Source organism: Pseudorca crassidens, chromosome 7 (genome assembly GCF_039906515.1).
Source record: "Pseudorca crassidens isolate mPseCra1 chromosome 7, mPseCra1.hap1, whole genome shotgun sequence".
In the NCBI taxonomy this organism is placed as follows: Eukaryota; Metazoa; Chordata; class Mammalia; order Artiodactyla; family Delphinidae; genus Pseudorca; species Pseudorca crassidens.
In genome coordinates this window covers 34281180-34308163 of record NC_090302.1, presented here as the reverse complement: position 1 = coordinate 34308163, position 26984 = coordinate 34281180, and the positions used below count along the sequence as shown (strand labels likewise).

At 42.0% G+C, this 26984-nt stretch overlaps 2 protein-coding genes across 5 annotated transcripts in view; one reads left to right on the top strand and one right to left on the bottom strand.

The window, feature by feature from the left end:
• The window catches only part of TMOD1 (tropomodulin 1), an 87344-nt gene extending 78240 nt beyond the window's left edge, over positions 1–9104 (top strand). The window contains exon 10 of one of the 2 annotated variants that reach the window (XM_067743874.1): positions 8370–9104. In XM_067743874.1, coding sequence (XP_067599975.1) covers positions 8370–8455 — 86 coding nt within the window. In that variant the 3' untranslated portion in view covers positions 8456–9104. Of the gene's footprint in view, positions 1–831; positions 2454–8369 lie in introns of those variants that run through there. The other variant, XM_067743875.1, reaches the window with a different exon arrangement.
• On the bottom strand, positions 1274–26952 carry TSTD2 (thiosulfate sulfurtransferase like domain containing 2). 3 transcript variants are annotated; one of them, XM_067743859.1, is made up of 10 exons: positions 26815–26952; positions 23371–23583; positions 18843–19156; positions 16372–16492; positions 11205–11330; positions 10260–10365; positions 7116–7234; positions 6466–6624; positions 5749–5887; positions 1274–4033 (listed from the first exon to the last, which is right to left on the bottom strand). In XM_067743859.1, exons 2-10 carry the CDS (start codon positions 23533–23535, stop codon positions 3696–3698), a joined length of 1587 nt encoding a protein of 528 aa, XP_067599960.1. In that variant the 5' UTR covers positions 23536–23583; positions 26815–26952; the 3' UTR covers positions 1274–3695. The 3 variants fall into 3 exon arrangements, with proteins under 3 accessions (XP_067599960.1, XP_067599962.1, XP_067599959.1); XM_067743861.1 differs by having other exon boundaries at positions 7116–7216; positions 26684–26879; XM_067743858.1 differs by having other exon boundaries at positions 26684–26877.
• Positions 26953–26984: the final 32 nt, after the last annotated feature.

Here is a 26984-nt window from a genome sequence, read left to right as displayed (position 1 = left end):
GTTCGGTTCTTGTTGCAGCCCGTAAGCGTCTATCTGAGGTCCGCCTGCTCAGCTCAGGAACTGGAAGACACCTAAGTATAGACAGACTTTTTTCCTCTCGCAATAGCTTCCTGTCTCTGCCACACCGGCAGCCCCCTTGACTGCCACCTACCGGCTCCACAGTCGTTGACCAACCTTTCTCTTGTGGCCGATCTAGCTTGCTGCTTGGTTTTCATCTGCAGACACTATAATTTGTTTCGAACCCTCTCCCTTTGCTATAACAAAGGGAGCCCTACCTGCCCCTCCAACCATCCCCGCCATCCTGTCAGCTAATGACCCCAGCCTGCAACCCCCTGGCTCCTGCTTTACATTTAACTTTGCCTTGCCCCCGGGAAAATGTCAAGGTTGACCGTAAGGGGACACAGATAATACAGGGTAATCTTCAGGGCAGACACTGTTGTTTACACAGGCAGGCCAAGAGCTTTGAGGAAGAGTTGGGGGAAATGTTTCCAGAAGGTTAAGATCTCATTAAGATCGACTGAACTTAAATCTTATCTGACCGGAGTGAGGATCTTCAGCCTCGGGGCCTCTGTACACAAAGGACAACAGCGGAGTTGGATAAAGTGGGTTTTATACCTGTATGGCCAGCGATTTAGAAGTACTTTATGAACGAATCTACGCCACTACAGACCCTCCTCTCAGTGAAGGCTCACAAGCTGTCCTTTATAAACACCAGACATCAGAGTTTGCTGAGCAAAGTTGTCAAGAAGCTTCCTGGCGCTCTCAGAGCCACGGTGGTGGTTCGGGTGCACAGGGACAGCTGGCTCACGTCTCATCTCCATTCCTTTCCAGTGAGGAAGAGGAGGCTGGCAGACTTGACCGGGCCCATCATTCCCAAGTGCCGGAGTGGCGTCTAGTGTGTGCGGGTGCCGACCACGCCTTTGAACTGGACGTGTTCTACTGATAGGCTGTGCTCTGCAGTGGAAACCGGAAGGCAAATGCCAGCACAAACCCTGTTGTGGTTCAGTTCTTTACGCACTAAGGTGTTAGGTTCGCTAGTGGTTGTAGTTGAAAATTTTATAAACTATGGTGAATGTGAAGTTTTTCTTTAGTCACAGAAGTTCAGTCCGGTTATTATTTAAAAACTAAAAAGCCCCCGAACTGGCAGACCTTACTGAAGACAATGTTAGAGCAGCAGTGACTTAACCGCAGGAGCCCAGTTTCGGTGACCTTGCTGTGTGGTGTTTCAGGTATATGTAAAATGTGTAACATGAACAAACAGCACCCTCTTCCATGTGGTTTAAAAGCATTATAAAATATTTTATTACAAACTTGATCTTAGCTCTTTAGCAAACAGAACATATCATCATTCTTTATTAATTCTCCTTTAAATTTTAAGAACCTCAAGATTAAAGTTGCTAAATTGATTTCTGGATCAAGAACACAATTTTTTTCCCCTCAAGAAAGACAGAAAGACTGAAGCCACAGAGCTCTGCCAGGAATCAAAGAACATGAGATTCCTTAAGCTGGTTATGAGGAAATGATAGAAAAAGCCAATGGTGAAGTCTCAAATTTTAAAAACCATCCTTTTTTTTTTTTAAACCAATTCCAGGCGACAAACATTTCCCTGGGTGTTCTTTATGAACATCTGGGATTTATTTACAATTTAATACTGGAGTCAGAAAGAAATTTTTCCTTATCGAATGCCAACCTTACGATGGATGTGAAAACCTATGGCCAAATACTTGAAAACACCTTTCTCTGTTGCACAGTGGGCCAATGCCTTATGTGAGGCACATCACTAGAGACACAAATTTCTAGTCCATCATGGCTTATGCTTACAGACTTCAACTACCTATCGCATCACTTCTTAGACAAGTCACCGCTGATCTCATGCCTGTAAATTAAGCCTCCAAAGGTCAGTGGTGAAGAAAATCTAGATATTTAAGAACTAGGAAACCTGGCCAAACCACCCAAGATGATTATTCTGAAAATGTAATTTTGGCATTTCTGCCGGATCCCTTAACATCACGTGCATCTCTTAGGATCCAGCAAAAATGTTAAGCCACACTGCCCTTGTGCCTTTTAATATACCACGGTGCCAGTTAAACTAGTATTTCTGTTGCTTGGGGAGTTATTTTCGTGAGTGATTCAGCAAATCTTATGATAAAGGACAAGCCAAAGAGCTGACGAGCACAGACTAAGCTGCAGAGCACTGAGCAGAGAGGCTTTTGGCGAAAAAGGAAAAGTCTTGCACACGGAACTGTAATGATGGGACAGTACAGGGTAACCAGAGGTGGAGTCAGGGCCTCACCACTATGGAGGAGTGTCTACTGAGGCTGCAGATGGACCCAGGAGTGGCTCCATGCTGCAGGAACGGCCAGCCCCACTCGGCTTCTCCTTGAAACACAATTGCAGCTGTATTCTGCATCAATGGAAACTGCAATATAATATTAAATCTGTTGGTCTAAGAATGGCTGTGCATGTGTTTCTTGGGACTTGTGGGCCAGGGACATGCGCCTGACATGGTGGCTAGAGGCTGGGAAACCACCACAGCAGTGCTGAATAACCTCATACAGAATGTCTTGTATTCTGAGGTGTTCACCTAAAAACTGCCCAAGTGTTAATGTCATCGAGCTAATGTGAATCTCTCAAAGAGGATACTTCAGAGCTAAGAGTGTGGGTGTTGGGGAAAGCAGATGAAATCTCTCACAGAAACCAAACCAATGAAACATGAAGGTAGACCACATCTTTAAGACCATCTCCTCCATCAGAGGAGCTGTTGGTCTAGACTAGGGGTGGCAAGTTTTTTTCTGTAAAGGGCCAGATAGTACAGGCACACCTTTTTTTGTTGTGCTTCGCAGATATTTCAGTTTTTACAAAATGAAGGTTTGTGGCAACCCTGCATTGTCAGATGATAGTTAGCATTTTTTAGCAATAAATTTTTTAAATTAGGTTATGCACATTGTTTTTTTAGACATAATGCTATTGCACACTTAATAGACTACAGTATAATGTAAGCATAGGTTTTATATGCACTAAGAAACCAAAAAATTCACGTGACTTACTTCATTGCGGTGGTTTGGAATTGAATCCACAACATCTCCAAGGTACGCCTGGAAATACTGCAGCTTTTGCAGGCCATAATGTCTCTCTTGTAAATACTTAATTCTGCCATAGGTCATATGTAAATGAATGGGTGTGGCTATTCCAATAAAATTTTATTTACAGAAGGAGGTGGGCCAAATGCCATAGTTTTCAGATCCTGGTCTAGTGCTCTGAGGCTAGCAGAGAAGACAGCAGGGTAGGGGTGGATGGCAGATTGACCTAAGGGGCCTGGTTCCGGGGAGTCCACTTCCAGGGCCACAGCTTTCACATTCTGCCATCAGGACAGACAGGTTTGCTGATAAGAAAAATGACTACTCCCAGCCCTGCTGCATGGCACAGAAAGGGCATGACCTGGTCACCAGGCTCAAGGCTCTCTCCCTCAGCAGCTTTGGGATCCTACACAGCTCACCTTTTTCTGTGCTCTAGCATCTTCTGAGTCAGAATGTCTCCAGTAAGAGGTCAGCACCCAACTCCCTCTTCCCTCCTCTTGTGAAGGACAGGTGGCCAACATGGTGACCAGCTGGCCATGGTGGCTCTGGCAGCACTAGAGTTCCCTGTTTCTCTGCTGGAACAGCCCTAATATTCTCCAATACATGGTCGCCCCAAACCTAGCTCTGTGAAGGATTGGGGAAAGGCAGATGGGGCTGCTCATGTAAGCATGGCCCATCCTCATCATCACCTGGCCTGGGCCCCGGGCTCGCAGGGAGTCGCCCCTGCTGTAAGAGCTCCCTGGGTGCGCGTAGCCGTCGGGCTGTACACTCGCATTCCTCTTTAAAACTGCTCTGGGCTGGGCTTGCAGCCTGCCTGCTCCCTTTGTCTTGACACGTGACACAACAGGCTGTGAATCCTTGTCCTTGGCAGGCAGGGCAGGTCAAGACGAGCTGGCGGCACTGGGGAGTGGAGCACAGTTTATACTGGTCCCATGGGGCCCCACAGTATGAACATTCTGGGGAAGAAAGAAAAGCCTTGTTATAAAGACACATGAGCACACACGTGTACACACAACAGACGTGTACACACACATACGTACCACATGCACACGCAGACGCAATTCTCCAGTTCCTAAATATAACCCTTGGCTCATCAGCATCTAATGTACCTTTTGGGTGTGAGGAAGGTTTCTAAATAGTGTAAGTCTCCTGTCTTCTAACAGACGAGGTTCCCCCACCCCCACCTTTTTGGGGGGAGGTTGCTTCTGGGAATTGTCTTCTGATTCCAGCATTCACTGACCCATTTTTCTTTTTCTCATTTAGAAAACAGGTAGTAACGTTTCTCTCTTTCATTCACTAGTCCAAAGCTGGCCAAGCACCCTTTGTTGAATGGTCTTTTTCCTTTAGATCATTCCCTTTTGCACTGGGAGACAAGACGCCTGAATACAGATAATCCCACATTGACATTTGGCTTCTGCAGTCCACACTCCTCTTCCCCAGGCCTGAGGTTCTCCTGCTTTTGCCAGAGGACACTTGGCCACACAACTCCTAAAACTTATCTACTTTCTCGGCCCCTTTTCCCTGCTGACCTCCTATCACCATTGATAACATCATTCTTCAAGTCTCTTTACCTAGCTTATCTAAGCTACCTTTGGGCCCTCTCTCTCCCCTTTCTGCTCCATCTAGCTCTGTAAGAGATCTGAAGTTGCTTCCAATAAGACACAAATATAAGACCATTAAAATGAATAAAAAGATCAAGAAGAAAGGGGAGAGGAAATCAGACTCCCACCTTATTCATTATCTGAGTGTTAATTCAATCTCAGCCCCTGATCACAGGAGTTCTAGAAAATTCTGACAGCCACTAGGGTTGTCTGCCTGTGATCTTTCCCGTTCAAAATGGTGGCATCCAGGGGGAGGATCCATTTTTCTTAAGGATTATTTCCATCCTTCTTTTACTGACTGCCCTCATCTGGTACCATATGTTAGTGTGGACTCCAAACTACAGTCACAGCACAGGCTTCCTGTAGCCAGCCCTGCCTCCTGCCTTGGCCCTAGGCTCAGCTCCCCCTTGGAATGCCCCACCCACCACTCGAAAGTGCACACCACACGTGTCCACAGACCGTCTAATTAGGGGTTCTTTTACTTGTGCCGTGAATTTACTTGACAGTCTGGTGAAGACTATTCTGTCTTAGAAAAATGTTTTTACAATGCATAAAATAAAATACATAGGATCACAAAGGAAACCAATTATATAGAAATACAAAATAACGAAATATTCTTTAAAGTCTGGGATACAGTAAAATACTTGTTAACACATTCTATAACAAGACTTAGTGATGCGCCTAATAACTATTTCCATTTTGAAGCAATGATGAACATAAATGCTATTTTGAAATATTCACAGCAGCTGTAATATATGAAAATACTGTGATTTCTAGTGATAACAAAGTCACAGGTACATCTAATACTACTGATTTGCTGCTTACATTCATAATTGAAGGAAGTACTATATTTAGTGAGGGGTTATGAAACTAAAGATAAAATTATTTTCCATTCCAAATCCTGTCTGCTCCACTGCTGCATCTCCAACTCTGTTAGGAAATGGTGGTCCTACGTACTCCTTTTCCCTTGCTTTATTCTTCAAGTAATCAGTACTGGTCTGTCTTCCAGAAGGTTAATACAGAGGGTGTGCCTGATCATGAATGTAGGTTCTGAGTCTGTGCTGACCTACCTGACACTATGTCACTGTTGAAGGATAAGGCATAACGCTCATCAAAAACGAACAACTTCCCTTTGTAAAAACCATCAGGAAACGCCTCCAGGTACTTGTGGATGCCACCCTTGAGCTGGAACACTTCCTTGCACACTCCCTATGTGTGGAAACACAAGAGGAAATTTGAGGAGACTAGCAGAGACCAGTAGGAAGCTCCACAGAGGAGCAGCATGCGGTAGGAATGCCGAAATGGGGCTCCTGGCTCCCGCTGCGGGACAGTGAAGAACTGCTGACCAAGGGGGCAAGGAACCAACTGGCAGATCTTGCCTACTAGGGTGATGGGAGAGGACAGCAGTCAGGGCCTTCACTCTCTAGATCCTGGGAAGCCCAACTATTTTTGCTGCTCCCTAAATATAGGAAGACACCTGTTAGGACATGTAATGTTACTGAATTTGCTCTTCTCAGGATCAAGTAAAAGGATTAGGAAAAGGGAGATATCAACTAATCTTTCCCTTTTGTACTTGATGAGTCTCTAAGACTGTTGAGTGCTTTTCACATCTTGAGATTTAAGAACTTCAGATTTTATACTTAGAAACTCTATGCTGGGGAGAATAAACCCCTGGCTGGCTGGGTGTGGGAGAGGGAGTGAAGGTGGGGATTGGAAAGTTCCACACACGCTGTGGGTGGAGCCTTCTTCACTTCCATGCCTGCAGTGCCCTAAGGGTGGTGACTCACCTTGGCTTTGAGGTAGGCTGAACCCCGCTCACAACGGATGCCCCCAGTGCAATACATCAGCACCCTCTTCTCTTTGAAAAGTTCTAGATTTTCATCAACATAGCTAGGGAAGTAACTGAATTTCCTGATGTCTGGGGCTAAGCAGCCCTGGAACCGTCCCTACAATATAGGAGCAGCAGAAAGAAAATGATCAGAAAAACATACCTGGTAAGAACAAAGCTTCTTTCTGTGTCAAACACCACTCCCCACCCCTGCCTTGGCAAGGAAGCACTTGCTCCCTGCTGTTTTCATCCCACACGCTAGCCTTTCAAACTTCAAAATCTGGAACTTAGAAACAAGGCTGGTGGGCTGTGGGTCACCCAACCAGAGACCTCAGGGGAACTGGAGAGGCTGCCCAAAGCAAACTTGACAAGATCCTTGACACATGTCAGGGGTAGGCATATGGGAGCCAGAAAGTCCATTATGTGCCAAGATGTCTTTAATCCATATTTTCGTAGACTTTCTCACCAGATTCTGAGTTTGAAGTCTTGGGTTTTCTCTGATGCTGCTAGTAGTGGGAGGAGAGCCACTGACTCAGCTACAGGTGGGCGCACAGCATCCCCTTCAGAAACATGCTATGCTGTGGGAACTCAGTTCTGGTTCTTACTTACTATTTTGCTTTCATAGAAGTTTCTGCAGTCCAGTAGGATAGTATCACTTTCTTCTTGATTTGCCTGAGACAGAAACTTTTCTACTTCTTTATGAAATTCACCTGGGGATAAATGGATTCCTTAAACCAAACAAAAAAATCAGTTAAAACAAAACAAAAACAAAACCCAGTTACAACTGGCCCAGCCCGATGACTTCCATTTGCTTTGTTTCTCCCCACCTAAACCTTTCCTCTCATAATTACAATTACGTCTGAAAATGACACTATCTGATGATCATAATGGAAGAATTTAGTAATTCCATGTATCCTCACTCTCCCTCCTCCTAAGATGAGCACTGTGGAGACCTGGCAGTTTAGAAACAGAGAATTTTGCATCCTCATACTTGGCCTAACCCAATAATAAAAGCCAGACAGAAGGGATATAAACTGCCATGTGGGTTTTCCGGTCCATGTTATGGCCAGTGTTCTACTGTCACTGTATGTGGAGGAGCCTGAGCATGTACATGCTTGACTACAGGCTTTATAAACTGTTCTATACCAACATCAAGTCCGAGGCTAAGAACCCTGGCACAGGCAGGTGTGAGCATATGGTTATGGAACAAAGTTGGAATAAGTTTTTTAAAAATACAAAAGAGTAAGAAGAATGTGTCTAAGTTTGTGTGCATGAGTAAAAAAGAAAATGGTGGGAGGGGCTGACAGCAGGAATGAAATATGAGAAAGAAGGCAAGAGAGAGAAAAGGATGAAACGCTAGAAGAAGGAGGAGAGAAAGGAGATAAAGAAGATAAGTAACATACAAGGAGACTAAAAGGGAAGAACCTGTCCAGTGAGGCCCTCTGCCTCCTCTACTCTCTAGGATAGAAATACTCCTGTATCTTTAGGGTCCAGACATCTCAGTAGTTTGTGAGGAACTTCTGGTGAATTTGGCCACCATACATCATGTGGTGGTGGTGGGGGCACTCTGGTCCTTGAGTCATGGTACCACTCATGATACAGCCTGACAGCTCCGCTCAGGGGTGAATCCCAACAACCCCCTGAAACTGCTGGGTACCCAGATCGGGCTGGAGACCCAGAGCACGGCCAAGGAATCTGGACTCCTACCTGCTTAACCTAGGACTGCAGGGAGAATGTAACAAGGCCAGATTTTATATAAGTTACTGTCACATAATTTACACAGTCAACAAAACAGTGGGGTGGAAAGGGAGGTTCAAAACTGTGATGAGAAGCATGGAAATCTGCTAAGACTTCTCCTTACAGGGAGCTGCAGGGAACCCAGCCTGTTCCTGCTGCTGCTATTACTGTGGCTATTCTCCTGGCCCTGTGGAGGCCTGACCAGAGAGTGACTCACATGAAGTGCTTAAAAGAAGTGCCTCCAAACAACTTGGCTCAAATGAAAGCAGCAAAGCACTGCCTGGAGCCCACTCTCCCCTAAGCTCCGGAGCAAGGTCCTGTAGCGCCAACGAAGAGCTGTTTGTGGTCATCCTGCCTCCTGCCAAGGTAGGGACACTAAGCAGACACGGCCCTTTTTGGCCCTTTTCTCCTCATACATGAGTCTCTTTTCCCAGATGCTTGTATCTTACTCTCATTTCCCTCTGGTTTAACTCTTAGCCTTTTTAAATATTTACAAGTTAAAAAAATGAACATAGAGCCAGCCAGACCTTTCTGTTTCCTGATGAAAGGGGACAATACTACCTATGAAGTAGACTTGGGGAAAAAAAAGGAAAGAAAGAAAAAAGGAAATCAAACCTGAACCTGATCAAGTCTCTAGACATGAGCTATCTAATATGGCAGCCACTAGCCACATGTGGCTAACAGGCACTTGAAATGTGGCTTGAAGTGTGCTGTAATAAGGGTGACAGAGATGCAGGATTTCAAGGACTTAGTATACAAAAAAAAGAGTAAAATATCTCATTAATAATTTTTTACACTGGATACAAGTTGAAATAATATTTTGGCTATATTCCATTAAATAAAGCATATTATTGAAATTAATTTCACTTGTTTCCTTTTATTTTTTAAAATGTGGCTACTAGAAAATGTAAAATTCCATTGTAGCTCACATTATATTCCTATTAGACAGCACTATTATAAATCTAACTACAGTTCATAGGAAATACAGAGGACAGAGGAACATCGCATGGAGATGCAATCAGCATTATACTGATTGTGGGAAATGCTATAAGCAAAATGATCTAATTCCTTCAAAAAATAAACTGCAGGGGAAAATAAAAGATGGAAGTGAATCTCTAGCTTAAAAGGGACTTTAGGAGACATAGTGATCAATCACAATGAGTGGACCTTACTTGAATCCTGATAGAAACAAACTTAAAAAAGTGTGAGATAACTGGGAATTTTAACCACTGGCTGGATATTTGATAACATTAAGAAATTGCTGTTAAAATGTTTTAGATGTGATGATGGTTTTACAATTATTTATTTTTTTAAAAACCTTTATCTTTTAGAGATATCTACTAAAATAGTTATGAAAGAAATGACATGACATCAGGATTCTCTTCTAAATGATCCAGGGTGGGAGAAGGGGGTGCGGATAGATCAAAGCTGGCCATGAGTTTATAACTGTTGAAGCTGCGGGACAGGTACAAGGGAGTTCACTGTACTGTTTTCTCTATTTTTTTTAATGTTTGAAATTTTTCATAGTAAAAAGTAAAACAAAACCAAAAAACCCAGCCAAACAAATGTCTTTCAACCATCTACGGTACCCATGAGGGAGGGGCAAAGAGAACATTCTAGAGCACTTGCAAACAAACTGCTTTGGTGTTGAAAGCCACTTGCTTCCTGTAGCAAAAAGCCTGTGTTTTATTCAGTTGATGAACTATTTACAAGTAATAATTACACTCTTTCCAAATTGTTATCTTTGGAAAGAAAACAACTTCTTGCCAAACCATCACCAAAAAGAATAACTAAGCCACGTCATTCTAAGTAGTGAGTCTCCAATCACCGGAGCACCAAAGAGAAGAACCAGTTTAAGCACTGAATGACCCAAGTGTTAGCCACCCCACAGATACTCTGAAGCGAGAACTCATCACAACTCTTGCTGATCAGAATGTCTAGCTTTCACATTTGTCTCTATATTAAGATTTGTCCCTATGAAGAAAAGGAAAATGCTTCTTCTTAAAGCAAGCATACCAGGCTTCTTATAGGAGATCCTACTGGGACTGATCCCCATGGGCACAATCTCTGCAAACACACCAACACGTAATTCTGGAAAACAGCAAGCTCCTCCTTTGCTGGTCTAGCCAATGAGAAACAAAACAGAATACAGTCTTTCTCTCCCATCTCCAGGTATAAGATATTTATTCAGTTAAATTATCTGGAACATTCTATGCTCTAACTCCCTTTTCCCACTGAAACAGTTGTTCCTAATTTGAGGTTTCTTAATACTTCAGCTACCCTATTATTACACAACAGATATAATTCTTATATTTGGCACTTATTTATTGTGTATCTACCATGTGCAAAAATGTCAAATTGAAAAGGTGTTTCTATAGCAATAAGCATTTAACTATAAAACTGAAATACCACTGAGCAATTTCAACATGTAAGATTACATCCCAGCTTTTAAAGCTACAACCTTTTCTTTCCTTATCATCATCACCAGCACTAACACTAGCAAGGTATTCCCCACCACCTCTATCACCCATGATGCTAAAGCATGAAGTCACTCCAACAAAGCAGCTCTCTTGGGAGAGCAATAGCTTTATTCCCTGTGTGGTGTGAAGTGCAGATCTGATCCCACCAGGTTCACTAAACACGTAGTGATCCTGATACAGCCAGGTGGTCTCTCAAATGAACAAACACGGCTAAGTTTGAGAGTTTATAGAATATATAAGCTGTAACGTCCTTATTCTATAAAAAAGGAGACCAAGGCCCATGATCACGTGGTGACGTGGTGGACGAACTGGAACAAGCATGCTCCTTCTCCTGCACTGCCTCGGGACCTAGCAAGGAAAGGGTGTTCTGTCCAGCACTGCTTACTTCTTTATAGTGATCCTCTTCATAGCCTGGAGTGGGAAGAGGCACTGAAGCAGAAGCAAATGGCTCTCGATCCATTTTATGTTCAATTTCTCTTACCTTAAAATCGTCCTTACACAGATAATCCTTAAACAATGGGCAGGAAAGCATGACTTCTACATAGAGTCTGGTGGCCAATTTGCTTCCACCCACTGTCCCATTGATTCCTTCTGTAGCAATTCGAACCTGAGACACAAGACAGTGAGAGAAAGGGAATGCAGGCTGTTCTTAGCTCGGTTCAAATCTCTGCAGGGCAGAACAGGTTCGTGTGTGTCAATGAGTTTAACAGGAAAAGCAGAAACATTGCTGTGGACACAAAAATGTTACCACACACAGGATGCTTGTAGTTTTCTAAAATGGCACACTGCCCATAGTTCAGACGAGGTACTCAGTTAACGTGTGCCAAACAAGAGAATGAAATGGATAGAACAACTGGAAAGTCCCATTTGCTATGGAGCTCCAGCTGTCCAGTGGCCAAAACTTAAATTCAGGTCAACAGATGTAGGATCAGGATTCAGCTTTGCCATTTACTTGCTAAGTGACCCTGAGAAAATTAATTCTCTCTGAGCCTCAATTTCTTCATCTTGATAAAACATGAAAAAGAATCAACAATGAAAAACTGCTGTCCTCAAGTCCTAAAGCACAGAACACATCTGAGGGCTGGGAATGCACATGAGCACATCTCTGCACAGTGTTGGAGGTAAAGCCCACCACTGCAAACCCACCCGTTGGAATACAAATTCCACAAGGAGGAGCTTGTGTCTCTTTTGTTCTTTGTTGCATAATCGGTGCCTAGAGTAGTACTTGCCACACAGTAGAATTTTAATATGTATTTGCTGAGCAAATGAATGTGTATCCAAATCTGAGGCTTTTTGGCTTCTCAAGCCCTCTATTCTCTTTGAAATGCTTCACTGGTTAGGGGACATTAAAGCCTGGGTTAAGGCCCCTGCCTTAAGAGGCAATCCTCTGGAGGGCCTGCAAAGTTACTTGTTCTGGTACCACAAAATCCTCTGGATAAGTTTAAAGATGGATCATCTCTAGACAGAGCTAGCTTTCTAGGGAAAAGTAAGAAAGTGCAACACTGTATATCATGGTATTCTCTGGAAAGAGATGTAATTTAAGTCAGGGTCTTATATTGTTACCACTTCGTTATATATTGTTATTTATATAGCAATGATACCTACCAATGCATTAGAATTTGAAAAATTTTAAAAGCTCCCCTTTTATTAGGGCCTAGAGAAGATACTTCGTTTGTTGCCTCACTTGATTCAATTCTTTAGGGCATGGATATAAATGGGATTCATTTCACAAGCCAGGGCCAACTCACTAGTAGTGGCTCTCCAGAGTTCCATGATGAGCATTCTGAGTCACATCCAGGCTCCTTGAGAAAGAGGAGTGCAGTCTATTGAAGCCTGTTCTGGGCTGGGAGAGGAAAGTAGGAAGCATATGCCATCTCTGCTGTACAGACTACTGCACCTATTACCGACTCGTATTTTTTTAAGGGACAACATAGAAAAATAGAGCTGAACCAGCATAAGGGTCAGGAAATCTACTCTAGAACTGTCTCTGACGGGGGCAAATATGATGAAGAGGTACATACGTCTGTGTACCTGTCTTCTAAGTAGGTCAGAAGACCCTTTCCTATGCTATTTTAATCTCAGAACCCAAATAAAAGACAAGCACAGGCACTCCCTAAATACCTGAGGCAGAGCAACCTCTAAACTCATGCACTAGACTTTCAACTTCTGTTGAAGGATTCTTCAACTGAAACCTTCAAAGTAGCTGCTAGGTGAGGAAGGCCTTATACCTCAGAGATGAAGAGCAATAGTTAGCATTTATTGAGTACCTAGTATGAGACAGGAACTTTACATTATACTCCTGGAAAGTAGATATCAAAATTCCCATTTGACAGAAAAGGAAACAGAAGCTTAAAGAAATCAAGTAACTTGCCCAAGGGCACAGAGTTGGTAGGTGGTAGATCTGGGATTCAAAACCATATCTTACTGGGTCCAAATCTTGCAATTTTTCCTTTCTAAAGCCTCTAATGCATCCCCTCAAATTTCTTGAGGCAGTAAGAAATGTATAGCAAAGGGATCAAAAGCTTCTTTCCATAATTCTAGAATTTTCAAGTTCTCCTCTTTCCCTACAAATGCCAACATTCTGCCAAATCTCCTACCAACACAAAACTTGAAAACTTGGCTGAAGCCTTAAAATTTAGAACTAAGATCCAGGCAGGTGCTGCCACCTTGTGGGCAGAGGCCCTCACTGCTAGGTCACCTTGGGCTGGGCCAAGAATAAAAATCGGCCCCAGACCAAGGAAACAAATTGATTTCCTATTTTGTAGGCTCAGGTTTACTGTGAGAGAATATCCATCCTTCAAGGTGTTCTCTAAATAGAGATGGTGATAAACGTATATACGCCACAAGTGTTTACTGAATTTTTTTTTTTTTTACAATGCGCCAGCAATTGTGCTAGGAATTGGGTCATAGTGGTTAAAAAATAAATAGTTTTTGCCCTTTGGGAGCTTACAGACTTAAGGAAGATCACAGATATTCAGACAAAAGTCACACACTGACAAGTGCTATGAAAAATCACTGCAAGAGGCAATGAAAAAGTGTATTTGGAAAACTGAATTTAGATTAAAGGTCAGGAAGGATGTCTTTCAGGAAGTGTCATTAAAATTGAGAACTGAAGATTGATTAAAAATTATGATAGGAGAACCCGAGTGGGTGTGGGAGAGTTCCTTGAAGAGAATATTCTTACAAAAAGGCCCAAAGGCACCAAAAAAACTGAGGGCTCCAAGAAACTAAAAGGCTATTTTGCTGGAGTGTAATGAGTAAAGAATGGTATCAGATTAAGTGTAAAAGGCGTAAGGGGCCAAATAATCCAGGAAACTAAGGGCACGTTAAGGATTTGGGTTTTACTCTAAATGCACTGGATAGCTACTGAAAGATTGTGAGGAGGGAGGGAGGGAGATGATTTCATTTACCTTTTAAGATCATTCTGGCTGCTGTGTGGAAAATGATTAAGTGCAGGCAAGGATGGAAGAATGGAGAGTAGTCTGGAAGCTGCTGAAATGAACTAGGTAAGAGAGGGTGGGGCTTGGTTTAAGGTGGTGGAAGCAGAAGACAGAGTGAACGGAATCAAAGGATATTTTAGAGGCAGAAATGGCAGGACTTGGTGATGAACTGAATGAGGTAAAAGAAGCTTTCAGCCACTATCTATAAAACAACATGGGTATGAAAAATATCACTGACTGATCAAATAATTGCCTTAGGGAATTAAAACCTAGGACATGTGTGGGAAACATTAGGCCTAAGACAGTACAGCGTCATAACCAGAGGTGATCTCAGAGGGAATCTAGTTCACCTCCTTTTGATTTAAAATACATATATACACATATGTGTGTGTGTGTGTGTGTGTGTGTGTATGTATATATATATACACACATATATATATGTAATCATCGAGGATTTGAAAAAAAAATCCATAGTCCTATCACGTAGAGATAATCACAACTAACATTTTGATATTTACCACTCTCCATCTTTTTACACACACACTTGTGGTTTTGTTACAAACATACATTCATCCTTTTACTCAACATTCTCCAAATATTTACTGTCTGCTATGTGCTAAGCCCCGTTCTAGCACTGACAATATATCAATTGATTAACAAAGTTCTGTACTCATGAAGCTTATATTCTACAAGGGAGATAGATTATAACAAATTAAACAAAGATTATACTCTCCAATAGTAGTACATTTTTTGAAATTCTTTGAGCAGAAGGGAATAGAAAGTGATGAGGTTTGGAGAGAGGAATGATGAGGTTTGGAGATTATACTCTCCAATAGTAGTAAACTTTTTGAAATTCTTTCAGCAGAAGGGAATAGAAAAGTTTGGAGAGAGACAGATGAGAATTCTCAGGAGAGAACATTTGAGGGGAGATCTGAAGTGAGGAACAAGCCATGTGAAGATCTGGGGGAAAAAACATTCAAGAGGGAAAGGAAACAGCAAATGTCAAAACCACAAAATGGCAAAAGACTGACATGTTCTAAGAAAATTAGGAAGCAATTTGATATCACACCTATATGTACAGTTCTATAAAATGTTTTTCCAGTTAATATATCAAGAACATTTCCCCATGCAAGGGGTCAGCAAATTATGCCTGCTTTTACATAGGTTTTACTGGAATATGGCCATATCTGTTCCTTTACATATTGTCTATGGTTGTTTTCATATTACGACACCAAGTTTGAGCAGCTTTTGTGCAAATCCTAAAATATTTACCATATGGCTGTTTAAGAAAAAGTTTGCTGATCCCTGGTCTATGCCTTTATGTAGTCTTATAAAACACCATTTTTTTTTAATTGAAGTATAGTTGATTTACAATGTTGTGTTAATTTCTGCTATACAGCAAAGTGATTTAGTTATACATACATATACATTCATTTTTTAAATATTTTTTTCCATTATGGTTTATCATAGGATACTGATTATAGTTCTCTGTGTTATACAGAACGTTATTGTTTATCCATTCCATATATAATAGCTTACATCTGCTAACCCCAAACTCCCACTCCATGCCTCCCCCAATCCCCTCCCCGTTGGCAACCACGTCTGTTCTCTATGTCTGTGAGTCTGTTTCTGTTTTGTAGATAGGTTCAGCTGTGTCATATTTAGATTCCACATATAAATGAAATACGGTATTTGTCTTTCTGACTTACTTCACTTAGTATGATAATCTCTGGTTGCATCCACATTGCTGCAAGTGGCATTATTTTGTTCTTTTTTATGACTGAGTAGTATTCCTTTGTATATATGTACCACATTTTCTTTATCCATTCATCTGTTGACGGACATTTAGGTTGTTTCCATGTCTTGGCTATTGTGAACAGTGCTGCTATGAACATCGGGGTGTATCTTTTTGGATTCGGGTTTTGTCTGGATATATGCCCAGGAGTAGGACTGCAGGATCCTATGGTAGGTCTATTTTTAATTTTCTGAGGAACCTCCATACTGTTTTCCATAGTGGCTGTACCAACTTACACTCCCACCAACAGAAAACATCATGTTAATAGCTATTTAGTATTCCACTTAAATGCCTAGCAGGAATTTGCTAATTTCTAAGAACCCAACTGGTGAGGCCTTCAAGCACAGCCTCTGCAAACTAAGTTGGAGGCAAGATGAGTCCAGTGAAGGATAGGGTGTGGGAGAAGGTGTTACCTTGCCCGTGAGGTGCAGGTGCTGACACAGAGCTGTCTGCCAGGCACAGATCCAATCAGGATCCTCCAGGTCACAGTAGCAGTAATAAAGTAGCACCTCCCCTTCACCATTGCTGTGGCCACTATAAAAAGAAAACCACAGGGGAAAAAGCATTTGAGTCACTGGCATAAGGAAAACACAATTCATAAGTATACCCAGGCAGACTCAGAAGAAAGGCCTAATGGAGCAACTCATGCCTGCCTTTGCTCCTAACTATCATTCTCCCCCTGAAATGAGAAGCAATTCCTGTCTGTATTTGCTCTAAAGAAGACAATACCTGCACTGAACTCCTTCCTTTATAAACAAGTGAGCTTACTTTGATTTCCTTGTTTAATCATCATATCCATGAGATAGGTATTAATAACCCCTTTTCATAAGACAGCTGGAAATTTTAATCCATTCTGGCTTATATTCTAACACAAGGCAGTATCTGTTTTGAATCTCTCTCTGTACAAAAAGGTTTCATTTCCATTTTTTCAAGTAATCCTGTTACCCATGAGACAGGTTATTATCATCCCCATTTTATAGCTGAATAAACTGAGCCCAACTCATCCCAGGTGAGACAGCTACAAAGTGACAGTCAGGACTGGAACACCAGTCTTCTGACACTAGAACCCACACTCTTTCTACTGCACTGTGCTGACTTAAACTAACTAGTTATGGGACCTGGGCAGGTGTCTTATCATCCCTGAGCCTTGATTTCCTCAACTGTAAAACTGGAGGACTGAAATAAACTGCATTTCTCAAAGTGTGCTCTGAAGCTGTTCTATGAAATCACATGTCTGAGAAATCCTGCAGATAATATCTTCCCTTTGAGAGTCACAGTGAAAGCCCCTCATTTATTGAAGGCTCTGGGCAGTCCTGCAAAAAAGAACATTTTAACCTAATGCTTCCCAAACTTAATTGTCTTTAGCATCTCTTTTCAACACCTGATAGCATCCTCCAGAGCTAGTGTTGTACAGACATATTTTAGAGAATGATATAACAGATGATAATTAAGGTCCCATCCAGCTCTGGAATCTGTGACTGTCTCCTCAGTGCCCTCTTCATATTTCAGGGCCGAGTCTCCGAAACCTGCTTATCTATTTCAGAGCCTATCTATTTCCTGTTCTCTAAATTCCTGTAATGAATTACTGTCTGAGCCATACAACTGTAAGTGATAATTATATAGCCTGTCTCGTACCATCTGCTAAATGTTTCATGTATCCTTTTCTTTGTCTTTCTAACTAAAAAGCAGGGCCATGCAGAAATGAAGAGACCACATTTGTATAGCACTTTATAGTTCACAAGTGCTCTTACCATCATCATTTTATACAATTCATATAGCAATTCTGTGAGGTAGGCAGAGCAGGCATTATTATTCCAGTTTAGAGGCGAGAACGTAAAGGTACAAAGAATTTTAGTGACTAGCTCAAGTCTGACTCCAAGTTCAATTCTCTTTCTAACTTTCTCTTCCTCTTTCTGATAAACAAAGGGAACTGGCATAACACGGGTGACAAAAATGTATCAAATTTGGGCATTTTCTATTCACCAAATAGTTTAGGAATTGCTTAAAATCAGAAATCTGTCCTCTAGAATTATGTAATATTATGATTTGGTGAGGTTTTCAAAGGCAGATTTAAACTTCTAATCCTATGCCTCAGTTCTAAAACTTAACATAGGGACTTCCCTGGTGGCACAGTGGTTCAGAATCCACCTGCCAATGCAGGGGACACGGGCTCAAGCCCTGGTCCAGGAAGATCCCACATGCCGCGGAACAACTAATCCCATGCACCACAACTACTAAGCCTGTGCCCTAGAGCCTGCGCACCGCAACTACTGAGCCCGCATGCTGCAACTACTGAAGCCCATATACCTAGAGCCCATGCTCCGCAACAAGAGAAGCCAGCGCAGTGAGAAGCCCATGCACCGCAATGAAGAGTAGCCCCCGCTCGCCGCAACTAGAGAGAAAGCCCGTGCACAGCAACAAAGACCCAACACAGCCAAAGATAAATTTTTTTAAAAAAATAATAAAATAAAATAAAACTTAACATACTTTATAAAACATATTCAGCTCAGAAAACCACATTTGGCAACAAAACCCCCTTTTTAAGTTCTGACATTATTCAGGGTACAGGAATCATCAACATTTCTGGGCCTTCTGATTTCTCTTTGAAAAAAAATACAATTTTCTGTTCCTTACCTCTGCCTAGAGAAGATAAGATGTAGGATGGCTTCTGAGAAACCCGGAGAACACTGTAAGCTGTGCGGGTATATGCTACCGCATAGGCTATGGTCTTCTATTATACATAGAACATGTTTATCGGCCTAGTTTAGGCGGTAGAGAAATTCTGTGCCTTAAGGATTTGCCATTTTAGTGGATGGGTGGTATCTCACTGTGACTGGAAAAACATTTTTTAAATTAAACGAAAGGTATAGAATGAAATTCTTACCTTAACAGCTCATCAGGGCTAAAGCAGCTTATATCAGGGAGCCAAGCAGACACTTCATGGTTATGCGTAAGGTCTTCTTTGAAAGGGTTTCTTTTGTCTGCAGACTTAAGAGTCTTTGAGGTGCTTGATGTCACAGTCAGCTGCTTTAAAACAGAAGCAGTCTCACGGTAAATCTCATCAGCATGTTGTGTTGCCACATGTCTGTGGATGCTGGTCTGGTCTGTGAATAGTTGCTGACAGCATTTCCACCATTTTTCTTTATACTCAGAAGGAGGTGCTGGAAGTTCTTTAGTTTTGACAAAAAGGGCAAATGCCTACAATTAAATTTCAAATATGTCACTGTTAAATAACCTTAGGTTTCAGGCTAGAATGAAAGTCTCAGTGAAATCCCTTATCTTTCCTCAGGGATTTCTAGTTTTACGTCCTACTGTTCTATAGAAGAACTTCCCGAGAGACTGAACTTCCTCCAAAAAGGAAATGGTCAAGGAAATTATGGAGTATACTTACTATGGAATATTAAGCAGCCAGTTTTAAATTACATGGGAAAATATAATATTAAATGAAAAAAACTGGATAAAATTTGCTTATACAATGTAATCTCAACTACATTAAAAAGTACATTTTAAAAGACTGGAAAGACTACCAAAATGTTTTGATTTGTATAAAGAGGATTTAGGCTAATTGTTAAAAAAAATTTAAACAGAAGAGAAAATTATGGATGCACCGTAACTCCTTTAACCAATTCTAAATGAGCGAGCTTTTTTTGTTTCCAATATTTGCAGTTATAAACAATGGTGAACGAACATGCCATGCACATATCTTTCCATACGTCTTTAACCATCTACTTAGAATAACTATTTAGAAGAAAGTTTTGGAGGTGAAGAAGCATAAAATTTTAAACTGTGAGAAATAGTGACTACCTGGAAAATCATACCAATTTATACACTCACCAGCAATGCATGAGGGTTCCATTTTATCCACAGCATTTTTATCAGTATTTAATTTTTGTCAGTATTTTTAATATTGACCCAAATAAAAGGCAAAAGAAATATCCTGTTTTTATTTGTGTATCTTTGATTTAAGGTTGAATATTTTTTCATATTGATTTGATGTTCTTTTCTAGCTTACCTGTTAATACCTGTTGCCTATTTTTCTACTGTGGTATTTATCTTATCTTCTTACTGATTTGTAAGTGGTTTTAGTGACCTTTTGTTCATCATAGTTATCCAAATTTGTTTCCCAGCTTGTCATTCATTTTCAACTTTGTTTATGGTGTTTTTTGATGTATAAATGGAAGTTAAATGGTATCTATGATTATCAGCCTTTTTTCAAGGCTGAAAAAAATGGAAAGGTATTTTTACATATATATATGTATCCATATATATTTTAAACAATTTTCTTAATGCATCTGAAGACTGTAGTACAGCACCCAAAATTGGGCACTCTGAAGAATAACAATTATAAATATGGAGCATCACTTTTGGACCTTCCTCAGTCTGTACACAACCTTATCTGGACTGTCCCAGACTGAATCAGGATGGGGTCGTCTGAAATTACACTGGAGGGCATTTTTTAGCCTCTCCTGCAGTTAATCCTTCTGTATAGGCAAAAAAGGGAGAGAGAGAGAGATGGTGTGTATGTCAACTTAAGTGTTTCTTTGTATTATACTTAGAACTAAGGTGTATGCATCCAAGGCCTCATTATCATCGAGGCCTCAAAAAGTCATGGTCCTTAAAGAAATACTATATAAAATCTGAATTTTTTCCTTCTTTCCTCCTTCCTTTGTCAAAAAGCCATCAGGCAGGCCTGAGCAAGATGGGAGGCCCAGTGTAAACGTGGCCTGCTGCTGGTCTTTTAGGGCCTCAGGAACAAAGCACCTGGGATCCAGCAGCAGCTAGGGCCCGTCTGAGGTCTGTTCAAGAGAGATGCAGGCCAGGGCTTCCCTGGTGGCGCAGCGGTTAAGAATCCGCCTGCCAATGCAGGGAACACGGGTTCAAGCCCTGGTCCGGGAAGACCCCACATGCCACAGAGCAACTAAGCCCGTGTGCCACAAATACTGAGCCTGCGCTCTAGAGCCCACAAGCCACAACTACTGAAGCCCACGTGCCTAGAGCCCGTGCTCCGCAACAAGAGAAGCCACCGCAATGAGAAGCCCACGCACCGCAACGAAGAGTAGCCCTTGCTCGCTGAAACTAGAGAAAGCGTGTGCACGGCAGCGAAGACCCAACGCAGCCAAAAATAAAATAAATAAATTTTTTAAAACAGAGAGAGAGACAAATTACTTCTCTAAAAAAAAAAGAAAGAGAGAGATGCAGGCCAGAGCTAGGAAGGCAGCTCAGAGGTGGGTGAGGCCTGTGTGGGGAAGGCAGGCCCTGGTGGAGGAGGCAGCTTGGCAGAGTGGGAAGACTGCATACAGGGAATAAGCAAGTAAGTCAATATATTGGGACTAAATGGAGCTAGGTTCTCCACCCATATGAAAAGGAGAGAGAGCGAGTTCCCTGGCGGTCCAGTGGTTAGGACTCCACGCTTTCACTGCCGCAGACATGGGTTCAGTTCCTGGTTAGGGAACTAAGATCCCGCAAGCTGCACAGTGCAGCCAAAAAAAAAACTGGAGAGAGAATAAACCTTGTGATGTTGGAACGGAACTGAAAGTATGGTATGAACTCATTTGATTTACAGTGATATAAAAGTAAATATAAAAGTATGTGTATGATACATATGGATGTATGTATATTCATCTCTCTATATTCCTAGCTCCGTCCACCAGAGGTCCTGGGAGAAGCAGTGAGCTCACCTAGCCCCCAGGTTTTGGTTTTTGACAATTCTCCACTAGAAAGAACCAGGGCTCCTTGAAGAAATGTCTGACTCCAGGGATAAGACAGGGAAAATACAAATGACCCTGAAACATCTTGTTGAATTAGAAAGTAAGGAAATGCTCAAAGAATGATGAGGGCAAGTCAAAAAGACATAGATACTAGCTTGAAGGGGCTCCCAGCCAAATCTGAGATAATCTGAGCATCAAAATAAATAATTATAGTAATGGATTATAGCCCACTGAATAAAACAGAATTCTTGAATACACACTGATACAAATAAATTGGGAGGAAAGAAAGCTCTTCCTTACAGAAGAATGCCAAGTAAGAAATCTAGAAGGAATGAAGCAATTAGAAAATCACCATTTAGAAACCATCACAGTAATAATTCAGCAAAGAAACATCAATGGATCTAAAACTAGTAGATGAAAGTTGGTTGAGGAACAGGCTATTTACATAGTCTCAAAGTATTTCCCCCCAAATACTGAATAATTAAAAGGGAAAAAATAATTTTATAGCAAAGAAATCCGACAGGCACTTCCTTAATCAAGTACCCAAAATTAACATTGCCAGTAATGGGACAAATTGGCACTGTGACTGCATGACAGAACGCAGCCAGATGAACACAGTGTCTTTTGTGGGGCAGTCTTATTAACAAAGCCATAACTTGAATCTAATCACAAGGAAACATGAGTGAAAATCATGAGACGTTCTACACCATAACTCATCTGTAATCTTCAAAAATGTCACAGTCATGATTTCAGGGGAAAAAATGAGAAAGTGGTCCAGATTGAACACTTATGAGACATAACAACTAAAGGTAACATGTGACCTTAGAGTGGATATGTAAAAGCCATTTGAGGCAACTGATTAAACATGAATGGAGCTGCTGGGCAGAGGGGAGTTGGGGGTCCTCTGTACAATTCTGGCAACCTTTCTATAAGTTTGAAATTATTGCAAAGTAACTTAAAAAAAAAACCTTTCTGTACCCTTTGGGTTTCATTTTCAAGGAAATCTGTGTGAGATGAGGGTAGAAGGATGCTAGATAGGAAGTTATAAGCAGAGACATCTATTCTTCATTGACATGGAGCCAATATAAGATGATTTTGCAAAAGAGGGACAACAGATTGGAGGTAAGAAAACTAAGTCTCAATTGCACTTCCTCAGTCAAGTCATTTTCCTTTGAGCTTCAGCAGGTTTAGTCAATGATCCCTAAAAAAAGAATAAATGGCATAGAAGAATAGCATCCATACCACCCCTGTAACCCAATCCTCAGTAAGCCTGCAGCATTCTGGGCTGCTCTGTTCCTTCTCCCAACCAACGGAGCCCTGCCAGCTGGACTGGATCAGGAGTCTTAGACAGCAGTTGCCCTAATGCCTGTCTGTTCTCCTTATGACTAGGTTTCCTGGGTTCCTGGGATTCTTCCCATACCCTAGGTAGGAAAAGGAATCCAGCCCGTCTGTCTAGGATCTGTCCTCAAGTACTCCACCATAAATAAGTGTTCCAGAGCCACACCTTGCCTATGATTCTCCTTTGCTTGACACTGAACTAAGATTACTGGCTAATGGCTCTGACTAGACCTTACCTTGAACATGGCATCAGTCTAGTGTCTCACTAGCCCTCCACTCCCTGGAGGAAAACCTTGATGAGCTACTTCTAGGTATATCTACATTAACTATACCTACATGATCCTGAAACATCAACAGCAATTTTACCTTTTTCTTTGCAAATGAGTATTTCTTCTTTGTACTGACATCTAACTCTGCTTTGATACTGCTACTGGGATTGATAAGACTTGTGTCTTTCAAATCCAGGTCTGAAAACCTTAAAACACAGGCCTCCAGGTCATCTCCTTGGTCTGGTGAAGTGGAAGAAGGCATCTGGTTTGGTTCCAGCAGTGAGGCAGACTCCTTTCAGTTAACTATCTCCTAGGAAGTAAGCAAGGGAAAAACAACAACGTCCAAGTCTTTGATTACTACTTGAAGTAAACTTGAAGCTAATCAATCATGCAAATGAGCATGGGTCCAAGTAGCTCAAGCTATCCATCCATTCATTTACTCGTTCATCCAAGAAATATTTATTTAGCACCAATTCTATGCCCAGCACTGTTCGAGGCCCTGGAGATATAGCAGTGAATGAAGCAGAAAAAGTCTCTGCCTTCTTAGACCTCACTTTCCAGTGGGGAGAGAGAGAAGGTAAACAAATGAATAAATTGTTTTTAAAAAATAGTCAGATGGTAAAAAGGGCTATGATGACAACTAAGCAAAGTAAGGAGACAGAGTCACCAACGGGTTCTTTAAAACTCAGAGGGTAGGTAAAGTCTTTCTGAGGCAGTAGCATTTCAGCAGAAACCTGAATTAGAGGGCAAGCCATGCAAACATTTAGGGGAAAAGATACCAAAAAAGCACCAGGTGCAACCAAAATCAACCAAGCTTCCTGTTAGTACCTTCAATTATAAATGTTTTGTTCTTTTTTGTCCCCTAATTTTTGAGCTGGGCAAATTCCCTTACTTAGAAGAAATAACTACCAAAAGAGCCTCATTTTAATGAGCCAGAAGAAATATACAAACTGCTACTGTGGCCAAATCTTGTCAAAATGGACACAGTACAACCAACATGGTGTTTTTTGGTAAAGCAAATGTTACAAGTGACAAATGTGAAGAACATGAAGACTGGGGAAAGCATGGGCTTTGGATTGTGGTGCAGCTGGGTGCAAGTGTGTGAACCTGGGCAGGATATTTAACTTTTCTGAGTTCTAATTCCCAAATGTGTGAAACAGAGATGACAGTATCTACCTTGCAGGACTACAGTGAGGACTGGAAAGGACTATGTAGCCTTTGACACATATGTAGTTCCCCTACCACTCTAGGCTCATCTAAGACAACACTCTCCCTCATGTATCCTATTCTGGCCATGCTGGACTTCGCCTAGTTCTGCAAACGAGCCCTGCTCTCTCTTGCCTCAGGGTCTCCACACATGCCTTTCACACCACCCCAAAATGACCTCCCCTCACTCTAAACCCTCTTTCAGTTCTCACTTTAACTTATTTATATATTCTTAATTATTATTTGTGGGGACTTTGCTATGTGCCTGACAGATAAAATAGTGATGCAGATGCAGGTCTTAATGAAACTGTTAAGGTCCTTGTTAACTTGGAGCTTATGTTATAGTAAGAGAAGAGACACTACGTAAACAAAAAAACATGAAAATATCAGTGATAAGAGCTACTGCTTCTCAGTTTTCTTTGTTGCAGATCCTCCTTATCATCTCAACCTCTAAATGTTCACTCACTCTAATTACACTCACCTTTGAGGTGATCTTCATCTAGTCCCAGGGACTTATAAACTATATTTACTTCAGAATAATTGGGCAAGGGGAGATAATATAGGTAAAAGTAGATGGGACATTAGTTGGTAATTGCTGAAGCTGGTTGATAAAGTCCATGGGGGTTCATTATATAAATTCCTCTACTTCTGTAAATGTTTGAAGCTTCCATGAAAAAATTAAAAATGGAAACAATCGTAAAGGAAATTTTATGTTTAAAACACTATACGCTAGATGACTCCAAATTTATATCTCCAGGCCAGGCCTCTCCCCTGAACTCCAAATTCATATAACCAATGTCTACTGGATGGCTTCAGCTGGAAGGCTAGGAGGCTGTTCAAATGCAACTGTTAAAACCAAACTCTTAACTTTCTCTTCCTCAGTCTTCCTTACCTCAGTAAACAATTCCATTCTTCCTGTTATTGAGGCAAAAAAACTTTGGGATTCTCATCTCCTTACTCCTTCAGACTATTGAAAAGCCTATCAATTCTGCTTTTGAAATACAATGACATCAGACCACACTGCACCACCTTCACTACCAACCTCATTCAAGCCATCATTTCTTGACTGACTTACTGCAGTTGCCTAACTGCCCTGCTCCTGTAGAAGCCACAGAGGTAACTATTAAAAAATAAGTCAGATAGCCCTCCAAAGGCTTCTAAATTGTACTCAGATAAAAGTCCAAAGTCCTTACAAAGCCCCTCCACCACCTCCCTAATATTATCTTCTCCCACTTTTGCTCACTACCTCTGATTGCACTGTTTGCTGGTTCCTGAATGGGTCATCAGCACTGAGAAAGCAGGGGTTTTCCTTTGTTCACCTCTGCATCCTCAGCGTCTAGAACACTGCCTGGCACACAATAAATATAACATATTTGTCAAATTAAATAAAGAGTGATTGGGTGGCCAGGGAAGCCTTCACCAAGGGCCTGATGTTTGAGCTGAGACCGAAATGACAAGGAGCCATCCATGCAGACTTAGGAGCAGAGATATTAAGACAAAGGAAATAATAAGTATAAATTCCTCAAGTGACTTACTGGAGGTACAGAAAGAAAGTCAGAGGGGTTGGAATACAGTGATGAGAGAGTAGAACCCTGTAGGAGAGGTTATGGAGTTTTTTTGCCACGGAAAGCTGTAAACAAAGGAATAACGTGATCTGCTTCTGGATCAGTTCGGAAAGTAGAGTCGGCAGGGTCTACCGATAGATTGTTCCGTAGGAACAATCCTACCTACATTTTTGGATTAAGCAATAGAATGGATGGTGCCATTTACTGAAATGGGTAAGACGGAAGGAGGAATAAGTTAGGCCAGGAGAGTGAGACATAAGTTCCATTTCAGACGTGTGAAATTTCAGATGGCCATGGACAAGGCAGTTGGATAAGCAGCTGTGGTGCTCATCAGAGATGTCAGGGCGGGAGATATTCACGTACACGTATGGAGATATCCAATAACTACTGAAGATATTACTAAAGCAATCACCCGTTCCTTCCTAAACAACTCGGAGACGCGAGAGGTCAGATGACGGCCAGAGGGTAGCCCCGGAGTAGCAAGCTCACACTAGGGAGGGTCTTTCTGTCCCCGGGGCGGCTAGAGCGGCGCTGCCTCCCACCCGGGCCCCACCCCGCGCGCCGGGCCAGGCCCAATCTCTCCGCCCAGCTTTCCCAAGCCTGCAAAGGCCCGGAAGTGGGAGAAGGATGAGCACGTACCCGCCTGTCCTGATCCTTTCTTAAATCTTTCTTCACGGAAAGGTCTCCGCCTAGCAACTGTCACCGCTCACTGCCCTCGCATCTCCAGCCCCAGCCTGTGTTTAAGTAGGAAGGAACGCCGGGGACCTCACCTAACTCCGGAAGTCTAGGCCGTTAGCGAAAGGGCCGCCGGGAAAACCTCCGAGAGGCCCAGGCGTGGGAGGGTCTGAAGTGGAGGCGGGGACTAGAGCGTCCTTCCTAGACCATTGGCCGCCTGGCGTGGCTCGCGGCCGACGGGCTCGGGCTCGCTGAAAAGGCGGTG